Genomic DNA, 12,316 nt, shown 5'->3' on the forward strand with positions numbered 1-12,316 from the left:
AACAAACAAAATTGCAGGAATATACATTTGAGATACATTTGAATATATGAAGATACATTTGAGAATGAAACACCTAAGGGAGATTGAAGGAAAACTCTGTATCTAAAGTACATTCTCTCTTCTTGACCAAATCCTCTGATGGACTGTTCTTTGGCATACACGTCAGGGACAGAACACAAGGGTCAGGTTCTGACCCAGGATTCTTCTTTTCTTATATCACCTGGCTGTCACCAGTCATGGATCAAATTTCTCAGCTCATGATCTGCCCCTGCTTCTGCCTGGAATGTCTCTTTCCCCTTTCTTCAATTTGTTGCCTTTTGCTCATTCTTAACAAATTCAGTTTAAGCATCACCTCTTTTAGGAAACTTTCTTTGAACACCTGGTCTGATTTAGAAAGCAGCCTTTGTGCTCACAGAGTACCCTGTGAGGACTCTACGATTGTCCTTATCACACTGCACTGTAACTTTGGCTTTGATTGTTTTTCCACCCCCTCACCCCAGACCATAAATTTCATGAAGATAAGGACATTACCTACTTCTTTTTCCTCTTTCCTAAGAAAATCTTGCTTTTGTTCAGGTCTCTGTCCCTCCTGCATGCAATCCACCTGGCTCAAGGGAGGCCACCTCTTTCCCACCCCAAGGAATGAATCTGATTGTTTAAACCAGTGCTTCTCAACCCGGGCGAGTTTGCCCCTTCAAGGAATATTTGACAACGTCCAGACACATATTTGGTTGTCACAACCGGGGTTTGCTACTGGCATCCAGTTGGCAGCGGTCAGAGATGTCGCCAAACATCCTGCAATGAAAAGACAGCCCTCCTTCCCCCACCCGGCCCCTCAGTCCCATCAAAAAATTATCCTGCCCCAAATGTCAAGAGCGCTGAGGTTGAGACACCCTGGTTTAAGTCAGTGTTTGCATGACTTTGCTTCCTGACTGTGACTGGTCTAGGGATGAATTTACATTGTAAATAATTAACCAGACTGAAACGAAGGACTGCTATGCTGTGATTGGGAAAGAAATGGACGATAAAGCTAGAAAGTTAGATTGTCGTCACATCATGGCAAGTTTTGAGTGGAAGGCTAAGTATGGTCTTTATCCTGTAATGGGGCAGGAGATACCATGGACAGAAAAGTATTTCAGGAAAGTGGGTCTACCACACAACCTGCAAGATAGATGGGAGGGGGCAGAGCATGACAGCCAGGAGCACTGTGACAGCTATGACTACATTTCCTGAGATGACATGGTGTGAGTTCCCTTATGTCCCTTAGCACCGTCTCCTACACTCAGAAGGACTCAAGAATGTTTCTTGAGGGGCCAGGCCAGTGGTGTAGCGGTTAAGGGCGCGCGCTCGGCTGTGGCGGCCCAGGTTCGGATCCCGGGCGCGCACCGTCACACCGCTTGTCAAGCCACGCTGTGGCGGCGTCCCATATAAAGTGGACGAAGATGGGCATGGATGTTAACCCAAGGCCAATCTTCCTCAGCAAAAAGAGGAGGATTGGCATCGGATGTTAGCTCAGGGCTAATGTTCCTCACACACACACAAAAAGTTTCTTGAATAGTTGGATTGTAACCGTTTCCTGGAACCCAATAAATAGACTATGATTCTGACCCAGTGTTCTTATTTCTTAAAACATCTAAGTCACCTGTATGTCTGTGGTTACAATGAAGACAAAATAACATAAAATAAATCCTAAATTTCTCTGTGTTTTGAAAGGACATCTTAGGTAAGTGTTGCAGAAGCACTAAAGTCACTATGTATGTACGTGTGTCTGTATAAGTTTTCTTGTAGAAGTAACATTTGAACATATCTTCCTGGGATAGATTTTTTTGTCGATGCGGCAGTGCCCTCTTGGGTTTCTCTTCTAGCCTACCTCTGAAGTGAATGCCAAAAGTCTCAGTGTTGAGGTGCCCTTCTCCAGCTTGCTGGAGCTTGAGACATGCAGAAGCAGCGCCCAAGCTTCTGCCCTCTCCCAGTACCCTGCTTACTCCCCAGACCTTCCCTCCAGCATTTCCCTGGCAGGTGGACGCTGGCCCTGAAGGCCTTAGGAAAGTTTGCTGAGTTTTGTTTCTTCCCTTTCTTTCTAGCAATGTCTCCAAGGTAACCTTTTGGAGGAAAATGACTATGATATTTTAGATTAATTCAGGGAAGCTCCTAGTGGGCCCCTTAAACATCACACCCACTGGCAGTCTAAGTATTTGCTGCCACTGTGGCTTTTGTAGTGTGAAAGATCTATAGTCCTGGCAACAAGCTTACAGAGAATTTATTCCTTAGAATTAAGAGTGTAAAATATTTCTATTTAAGGTGGGCTATTTTAAGTATGCCAAAATACTTGAATCCAAAAAATAAGACATTCTATAAACATGTTTTTGTAAATTCTCCCCCTCCATCTTTTTCTTTTCACTGTTAAATGGAAAACATTGCGTTTACTGTTTAGAAGTAAAATGTGGATGGCAAATTTAGAAGACATTATTATCTTTTATATCTTTTTTTCTTGGCAAAGCAATTTAATTAGGAAATAATCTTCCCCTCTAACATCTGACACTTACCATAAAATGATATCCTGTTTTGTTGGCAACAAAACCAGTTTCTAGCAAAATTTTGAGCTATTACATTACTATGAAAAGATAGATTTTAAATAAGAAAGACGAGTTTTTACAAAAATCAGAAATGCAAAGCACTTTTTAAAAAAAGTAATCTGCAATTTTAAAAAGTACAGTTTTAGTGGGGCAGGGAGTGGGGAACATGCTAAATCGTTCAGGGAAGGAGAAAGGAGCACCAGGGGAGCGTCCCTTGGTCTGAGCACACCACGCTGCAGCTCTTGCTGTCTGTGCACGCGTGTCCAAGTGCGCGCGTGTGTGTGTGCACGTGTGTGTGCGTGTGTGCACGAGCGTGTGCCCGAGTGTGCGCGCGCGCAGCCACAAGGCCTCTGGGCCGGGCTCCGGGGTGCTCGCGGCCCGGGCTTCCTCGCGGGCGGGAGCGGGGCGCGCGTACCCGGCGGGGGCGGCGGGGCCGACCCCGGGCCGTGCGCAATCGCGTGCGGCGCCGGCTCTTTGTGTGTCCGTGTGCGGCTCCGCGCCGCCGCGGGCACCATTTTCTGCTTCGCTCGGGACAGGCACATAAAAGGGAAGGCGGCTGCCGCCCGTCGCCGTCCTCTTTCCCTCAGATGCCCTCTGCTGCAGGTTTATTATTACAGTACGGGCCGCGCCGCCTCTCCCCGCGGACCTGGCGGGCCGCCGGGCTGTGCAGCGCCCTGGCCGCCTTCACGCCTGGCGCGCCCCCAAACCGCCTCCTCCGCCTCCTTATTTGTCTGAAAAGCAACCGCACGTCGAGGCGGAGAAGCCCGCCGGGGGCGGGAGAGGCAGGGCCGGCGTGTGTGCGCGCCGCGCTCCGGGGGCGGGGCCGGGGCTGCGCGCCGATCTGCGGGCCCCTTTGTCCCCCAGGGGCCAGGCGGGCGCAGTGGGGACGGCGCGGGGCGCCGGGGGTGCGGGGGGCCGGGGCGCGCGCGCGTTGGCCGCTCGCCGACGGGGCCCCGAGTCGCCGATTCCTGCCGAGTAAGCAGTCTGGCTCCGCCGCGGCAGCACAGTGGCAGCAAGGCTGGGGCGCTGGCGCTGCGCCAGCCCCATCAGAATTAGCTCATTGTTCACTAGCACACTAGCAGCAGGGAGAGAGAGAGGGAGAGAGAGAGACGAGAGAGAGGGAGAGAGAGAGAGAGAGAGACTGACTCTTAGAGAAAGAGACACACACACTCCTGGAGAGAGAGCGCTAGGCAGGGAGACCTTCCCCTCCTTTTTCCAAGGCTGCACTTCTTGGAAGTGAAGCCGGTTTGGGTTTTGTTTCCCTTCCCCCTCCTCCCTCCTCCTCCTCTACCCCTTTCCCCTCCCCCTCTCCCCCCACCCCCCTCCAGCTGTCTTTCTAGCATGATGCCCTTTTTCATCCACATTTGTGTTTCAGGTGTAGAGAGGAGAGAGTGAACAGGGAGCGGGGCTTTTGTCTGTAAGTATATGCCATTCCCATCCCCGGCCGGGAGCGCTGCTTTCTCTTTTGTGTCGATTTCTTGCCGTTGCTCTTAGCTGGACCCTTCAACCCTGCAGAGTTCATGCCTCTTTCCTCTAAATTTTAAAGAGCTGAAGCGGTACCTTGGAGAAATTCTGGCATTCTTGGTCCTGCTGCATTAAGGCTGGAATTTAACTTGAGCTTTTTTAAAAAATGCACAAGTTAAGAGGGAGAATTCTTTTGGGAAGGGGTGGGGTTTTTTGCTTGTTGGTGTGGTTAATTTTTGTTCTTCTTGCTCATAAAGCATTGTTAGTAACTATTTTGTTTCTTTGCATTAAATGCACTTTGGTGCATGGAGCCGCCTCCCTTTTATTAAATGAATTCGTGTCCCTCCATTCTTACTCTTGATTACTCTTGATTTCAACGCTGCTGCCGCCGCCAAGGGTCTTATAAAGACATTCGATCTTGCAACACTTTTTTTCTGCATTTTCTTTCAAACCAGTTGAACTTTGGGGGAGGGAGAGCTTAAAAAGAAATGACTGCTTTTTGCTTGATGATGATGATAATCTGATTTGCATTTGTATGTGTCTATAATAACGTTATAGGAAAACTCTAAGAGCTTATGATACCCTTTTGGAGAACTTTTCGTTTCTCCATTCATCTTAATTTTCGTTATAACTTATGTTAACAAAAGAACTGTGTTCTGATGCCATAAAGGTTGAGAGGGAAATCACTGCAGCATGTACATTAATGTTTGTTTGGTTTAGGGAGAAGGGCATAATGGTGTATATTCCTGACTTTTTTTTCCCCAGTGTAGTTTTTTTTTTTTTTAAACACGGAAGGTTATGTAATGCAGTGCCATTTCCAAAAATATCCACTCTGAGGCATTACACTACACGGTGGAAGGCTGATTCCTATTCTGCTGTCTTGATTGCAAATATACTGCCAGTAGTATGTCTGGGAACAAAGAGCAGCCAGAAAACAATCTATTTTTATCACTTGGTTCTACTTTTAAGTTGCTAAACCTTTTGAACTCCTGCAATTTAAAGATGAACCAAACACTAAATATAGCCCAGGACTCTGCAAAGCCGGGTCCCAGGGATTCCTTTGTCCCCTATTTAAGCCTGTAGACCGCTTGGAAAGCTTTTTCAGAAACCCCAGTGGCTATGATAATTTGCATGTAACTTATCTTAACCACAGAAAATGGCTATTTGTCTTAGCCGCTAAACAGGCGTTTTTTATTTGCTGACCTGTGGTGAGGTGATTTGTCTACTGTATTTAAACATTTTTTGCAGGTTGGTCTCCCTGGACTGAAGAGAGGGAGGGTGCAAGGCCAGGACTCTTACGATTCTCAAAATGGTAAGAATTGGTCATCAGAGGAGATTCTCAGTAGCTTCTTATCAGTCTTTATTCCATATAAATATCAACCACCCACCTTCATCCCGCCTCAGCCCTTCATTGTTCCTACCCCTTCTGACCTTTAAAAGGTTCTATCTCTAGCATGTGGGAGCTTTGCAGTACAGCAATTTATGTGAATTTGATGTGGTGAATTAGATCTTTTGATTTTCAGTCATTTTGAATAGAAAACTGAAATTCCTCTTTCAGAGGCGAAGATTTATTTAACTCGAACAACAGAAACCGTTCTGTTCTTTAAGAAGAGTGATATGTTGTGACATGCATGGAAGAGGTGGCAGCATCAGGGCCCCAGCAAAGACTGGGTCTTACGTGAGAGTGAGCCAGAACTTAACCACAAAGTGGGAGTCTGTGTCCAGTTAGTCAAACAGCTCTAGTGTCTGTTCTTCTTGAGAGCAATATATATGAAGAGCATGGACTTTCATAGTAATACACTCTGTCTGTTGTATCGCAAATGTAATCACTGTTGTTTTTTGTTGATTTATAACTTCATGTAAGAGAGACATTTGCTCAGTTTTAGTCAAGTATGTTATCCTCTAAAGGAAAGTGTAACTATTTCGGACAAGCATTATGAACCACAGAGAAGGCAGTTTAGTGTTTGATGACTGAGTAAAGAAATAGACAAAATACACATTGAAAACAGCTAAATAAGTCTATTAATCTTCTATGAAAAATTTCCTCTTTGGAAGTATGGTTGAACAGAACAAAATAATGGAAGTATCATGAAACTTTTCAGATAAGTACAGCATGTCCTACTGCAGATGTTTATACTCTTTGAAACACCTCTTTGCCGCTTAGAATGTGTGATTTCCAAATTTAGTTTTAGTTTTTTCTTTTAAACGAGGGTGGAATTTAATGAATCAAAATTGAATCTGATATACTTGCTGTTTTCTTTGAGAACAACCCCAGTCTAAGCTTCCAAGGAGAAAAATGAATCAGAATCAATTAAATGAGTTCAGTTGGAATCCTGTTAACAAGTAAGCTCTTTATTTTTTTGTGTATGCCTTAGCTGTCATTTCAACAGGTGGGTGTCAGAGCACCGAATGAAATAGTTCTTGCTCAGACTTAGATTGATAATGACCAAATTAAGGAAGTTAAGCTAGAAGGGCAAAAGGGATGAACAGAAAATTAAACTGATCAATAGGTTTTGTCCAAATGGTTCCTAACTTCATGTAAAATTCCTAAGTAGCCATTGTCATAGAGTACTAGGGTGGTAATAAAATGAACTGCTGCAAAGTATTTTTTTGATTTAATTATCTTTTACTGTGACTGACCACATCACCCTGTCTTCTAGCTCTTTATCCCAGAACCTACACTGTGTCACCAGAGATAGACCATGAAGGTTCATGCATGTGGTAATATGTCAGGTGACCAGTTTGGTTAAACATAAATTTGATCGCTGGCCCTGCCCAAACTAGCCCTATAGATCAAGCTCAGAGAGTAAATATCATGTTTCTGTAGTAGTGAGTGGAATGAGCTTTGTGGAAGGCAAGCATGTGTGCCAAAGACGGGAATGAAAGTTGGAACGATTTGAATGCAGAAGAGCAAATTCGAATTATTATTACATGTTGTTAATTTCTTACAGTTGTCGTTTATGTATGGTGGCAGAATGAGAAATCACAATTTGTTGCTCTTGGAAGGATTTTTACTCATGGAAAAATTCTCACAAGTTTTTGGTGATCTTTTCATCGAGATGTCAGTCCCTTTTGGCACAAGCCCATTGCCTGAAATGAAACCACCGACAGTTATTGTCTGTGGGTGATTCCAAGTAACTTTCTAGCAATTCTCTTATTCCGGGAGGTCTGAGCTCTTACAAGTCTTTGCACATAGTAATGTACAAAAAGTTTCAATTATGATTTTTTAAAAACTGATATTAGACCTGTCTTTTCTCCTTTTTGGCAAAATGCAGTTATTTTCTTTCCTTGATTAAGACTGAAATTACTGTGCTGATCTCGGTCACTGGCTTACTTAGAGTAAAGACTTAGCCCACATACAATAGAAACTACTGTTAGCGAAGCAGTAGATTTAACACCTGCCCACCTCTAGAAAGTATATGAACATGCCTTTTGTATTAAATATATATTCCATTTCCCTAATTTAAAACACTAAAGAAGATCTAATTTCAGTGTATTTAGCCTGTTTAGTAAAGGGCTCATTTCAAATACAAATTTATAATTAGCTCATTCCAGTGTAAGAAGTGAACTGGTAGACTCCAGAATTCAAAACAGAGAGATTCAATATCTAAACATTTTACATACCCTAAAATGATAATGCTTCACAACAATAATTTGAAGACACTCAAGAATCCTAGAGTGTCTTTTGCATTATTTTTTAACTCTGTGAGGCAGTTAGCACAATGTGTTCTGTGTCTGGGGCCCTTTGAGCACAACTCCAGGGAGCATCATTTACATAGATTACACTGCACCTGGGGTTGTGCAACTCAGGAGTACCTTGAAAAGTTGTAATTTTGAGTATAGTTTGCCATGTCCTCATTGACCAGAGTGTTCTTTTCAATAACTCATTCCTCAACTTTTTAAGCTTTCTGGTAAACATGCCTTTTTCCAGTTGCCTCCCTTTTTTAAATTTTTTTTTTTTTTTTTTTGCAATTAAGATATTGTGAGTTTGCAGGGATCTTCAGCATTTCTATAATTTATATTTGGCTTTTTCCTAATTTTAATTTCTAAGATTATATTTTCTATGAGTCCTTGGTATTTACTTAGGTGTTTTGTTTTAAAGGTACTTGCTTCAGATATGTCAATGAGAAGATAATACTTCAGAATGAGCAGATGGTCTTATTGAATAGCTTGAAAAAATAAAGTAAGCCAATGTCAAGGTTAAGTCCTGGTTTTCAACATGACTACCCTCTGTGCAGTAAACTTGCCTCTGCGTCTGTGTGCCATGGGCTCACAGTGACATAAGCATGGGCTCATTCTGTTTTAACAGAAACCTAGGAATTGGAACAATTTAAGTTCTCTCTAAGGCTGACGCTGAGCTTTTCAAAACGATGAGTTGACTCCATTGTACCGTTCATAGAGCTCTGTTTTCTGTCCAGTCTGTGAAGTGGCATTCATGGTCTTACAAGGAGACTCTTTCAATAATCTCTCCATTAACATAAGGTTTTCTTGTTTAAAGAAAAAGACAAAGATTGAGGAGGGATGAGGTCCTCCTCAATCTTGGTAGCTGTGCCATTGGGTTTGGAATGTAAATTTACAAGTTGCTCAGTGATTCTTGATTGTAGAGATGCTGAAGAGTACCTAGGAGGGTAATTTTATATGATGCTGTCTTCACCAGGCCTTCCAGCACACCGTGAAGAGGAGAAATGGGAATTGTTTGGGGAATTAGGACAGTAGCGATGGTCTATCTGGAGTTAACCCCAGCCCAGCTTCCTCTTGAGCTGTAGAGATAATTCAGGCAGGAGAAGGTATTTGAGCAGAAATTTTGGAATAAACAGCTATTCAGAGGATCATTCTATTTTAACCTGATACAATAAATAAAATACAAATATTTTACTAAACTAAATGAGTAACCTACAGATTGTGAGTTTTATACATTAAGTGTTCATCTACGTTGGACTGACTGGGAGCCTTGGAGTGAAATACAGTGGCTTCCTTGGTTTTGCACATGTTTTTCTTAATGCTGTTCCTGGATGGAAAGTCTTTTAAGGCCTTATCCTCACAGCCAAAGTGACATGGAGGGTTGAGATAATTATCTGAATAATTATGCTTAAAACAAACAAAAAAACCACTTGATTTTGTCTGATTCATCTTGGTTATTCAAAATGTTGCTGGAATGATGTAGGAGTGGGAAGGAGTTGCCTGAATTATCTGCATAATTCCTTTGTTATACAGGAAAAGACTAGGAATAAGGAAATCTTATCAGCAAATCCAACTTGAATATACCAGAGGAAAATATATTGAATGTACTTGGACTGTGTCATCTTGGTTGATCAAAATATACTAAAAGATTCCAATTTTAAACTGCTCCTTTGCTTTGAACTGGAAAACATGTTAACCATAAATCTCAGTCCATATCTGTAGAAATTATAGTTGCTAAAAATATCATTTATTGCTTCTAAAGTTATCTGAAATGGATATTTCTAGATAGATTTTGCACCTAGGGACAACTTCAAGAATTTGTCATCTCAGTGGCTTAAAAAATAGCAGTGATCATGAAATTGATCTGCTAGTGCATGACAAGTATTAGCAGCTCTAATGGTTTGGGATTTAAGCATTAACCTGGCTCTCAACTAAATTCTAAATATCAGTTCAGTTATTAGTAGCATGACGTGGTATTAACCTGGGTATAACACCAGATTATACTCTCCTTCATTATTTGTTAGTTGGATCGTATGCATTTCTTTCATTGACCAACTAAATTATAGGCTCCCAGAGGGTTGACAAACTTCATATACAGTGCTTAATAAAGTATTAAATATATATTAGAAACTCAATAAATATTTGGTCTATGCATGTTAATATCTATTAAGTTGGACTTGTTTTTATTCACTCTTAATGACTTAATGTTTAGTTTTGGTGAACTGGAACTGAGTTGTATCCTTACGTTCTTCTAAAGAGCGAGGAAGTTGAAGTGAATGTAATTTTAGTTTTCACAGCAAATTGTTTTCCATTATTTATTAAAGGGAGAAAAAAATTTGTGGCTAAGTTATGAAGCCACTTGCCAAAAAAGAGTGGCTTGCAATTGCTCACCTTTACCAGCCTTTAGAGCCACATTCTGAGCAACCTGGTGAGATGCTAGCTCTCTAGGTTTGATCTAGCCGTGGTGCTCAAAGCTCACGGCAACTTTCCTGCAGCCGTAAAAATCCCCTCCAGGATCAAGGAGGAGCTTTGCTCCCAGTATTGGAACTTATTTAAAGCCCTCACTTATTTCCATTATAGTCTGATTCTGTGATGTTATGATAATAATCCCAAGAACTCAAAGGTGCCATGTCTGAAAGTACTGAAGAGCATGAGAAGAGTTAGCAGTAGGATTATACATCTACTCCCAAGTCAATTGAACAAGTATTTTTTGAGCATTTTATTTGTGCTTAGTTCTTTGCATTGTAGAAGGTACACCCTTGGCCTAGACTCTCAGTGGATTTGTATTTTAGTTGTGGAAGGAAGACTAACATGCATGACAAACTTAACAAACAATGCAATGTGATATAATCCAGTGCTAAATTGTAAGATGCAAAAGAGTGATATTATTGAGGCCTGGGGACTGGGAATTGTAGGGGATAACATTTTTAAGAAGGTTAAAATTAAGCTAGACCCAAAGATGGCAAATATATGGCATGCATGCCACCACTAACTCCTGCTACACCTGTGGCAGACATTGCTAATCAACCTTGACACTGACAATCATTGTTATTCAGCCTGAATGTGATTTTAAAATCCTCAGTCTAGTGTTCTGTTAACAATTGATTGGAGTTGGCACAAAATTTGAAACCTAGAAGTGGTGCTCTACCTTCGTAACTTTTTATCCCTAGCTCTTAGCACCAGTCCTTAATCAATATTGAATGAAGAATTAAGAATATTTGGGTAGATTTAGATGAGAGAGAAGTATGCTTCAGATAAAGAGAATACATTAGAGAGAGGTGCTTGCAAGAGTGAGCATAGGCATTTTTGCTGTAGTAGGGAATGTCTTCCTCGCTAATGAGGGCCTCTGTGCTGTCAAGGACAGACCTCACAAACTAGACCTAGAAATCAAGGACATGATGTGCTAAGCCATAAGATGCTACTGAGCAGGCGTCTTAGAGATGGCCCGAGGTTCTCACTCAGGTTCCAACCTGTCTCAGGTTCTTTGTCATTTGTTTGTGCCCAGCAGAAAAGAGCACACACACTCACTCACATACACTTTTCTGGTTAACTGTAAGCTTACTTTATTGCTGCCTCTTACTCTCCTTGGGGTTGGGTGGAGTGGTGGAGAGAAGGAAGGTCCTTAGCTGGAAGGAATTGGGAAGGAAGAAGGGAGCATGCTTAACCTCTTTCTCCCAAGAAAGTGGCAGCAATTCCACTGGCAAATTCCAGCAGGTTCTTCAGTGTCCACTTGGCCAGAGAGGGTGTTGCTGCTGTGCAACAGGAGGCACCACGCTTCCCTTCTGTGAGGCTAACTGGGTGTAGCCATGTGTTAATCAGTTGCAATCACATGTACCCAGCTGATTCTCTCTCTCCACTTCTTCCTGATTAGCCAGACGTACTTATTCAAAATCCAAGCCGACACTTACATCATCATCATAAAATTGTTTACAATTTGAGGCCTAAAGGCTGTTACTAATTTAGTCAGTAGTCTAGTGACCATCTAAAGGGAATCTCATCACATGATACACAAAAGTTGGGGAAAGCCAAGACCAAGAATTTTTCTGGAATTTCTTCTGGATACAGCACAGACTCCTACCTTAGAATACATCAGCTGCAAGATTTTCAACATGAAATGATTTCACTAGCTCTTTTAACCCTTCATAGGAGGTTGTAGTTATCCCTGGGTCTCTTAGTAAAAGTAACATAGGTAAGCATTGAGTTCTTCATGGCTACTTGCACTTCATACTTTCAAATAATTTTTTTTTTGAACTTCTGTGTTTAGACCTTCATAAATTAATTTCTGTGGCTAGGCAGCTGTGTCAGGAAGTATGTGAACTAATCTTTATTTCTAGCCATGATGGAATATATTTTCTTAGAGTGACCAGGTCACTTGTTATTCTAAACGTGCCCCAGGAGTTCCTCCTCTTAGTGCCTTTGCTTACTCAGTCCTAGAAAGAATGCTCCTCCTGGCAAAATAAAGCCATTCTTCCACACTGAATTTAAATGACACTCCTCTTTGAAACTCACCCCAGTACATCCAGCAGGAATAATCTCATTCTCCTCTGTACACTCATCACACTTAGAACATTCTACTTGTAGCTGGCTTATTTCTG

General features: G+C 42.0%; 1 protein-coding gene across 2 annotated transcripts in view; it reads left to right on the forward strand.

The window, feature by feature from the left end:
* Nucleotides 1–3,174: 3,174 nt before the first annotated feature.
* Nucleotides 3,175–12,316, forward strand: part of NREP (neuronal regeneration related protein) — a 29,803-nt gene continuing 20,661 nt past the window's right edge. Inside the window, exons 1-3 of one of the 2 annotated variants that reach the window (XM_087429931.1) lie at nt 3,175–3,192; nt 3,952–3,993; nt 5,289–5,352. In XM_087429931.1, the coding sequence (XP_087286057.1) occupies nt 5,350–5,352 (3 nt within the window). In that variant the 5' untranslated portion in view covers nt 3,175–3,192; nt 3,952–3,993; nt 5,289–5,349. Of the gene's footprint in view, nt 3,193–3,533; nt 3,552–3,951; nt 3,994–5,288; nt 5,353–12,316 lie in introns of those variants that run through there. The other variant, XM_087429930.1, reaches the window with a different exon arrangement.

The sequence above is a fragment of the Ceratotherium simum genome, chromosome 4 (genome assembly GCF_057802395.1).
Source record: "Ceratotherium simum simum isolate JZ-2026a chromosome 4, ASM5780239v1, whole genome shotgun sequence".
Lineage (NCBI taxonomy): Eukaryota > Metazoa > Chordata > Mammalia > Perissodactyla > Rhinocerotidae > Ceratotherium > Ceratotherium simum.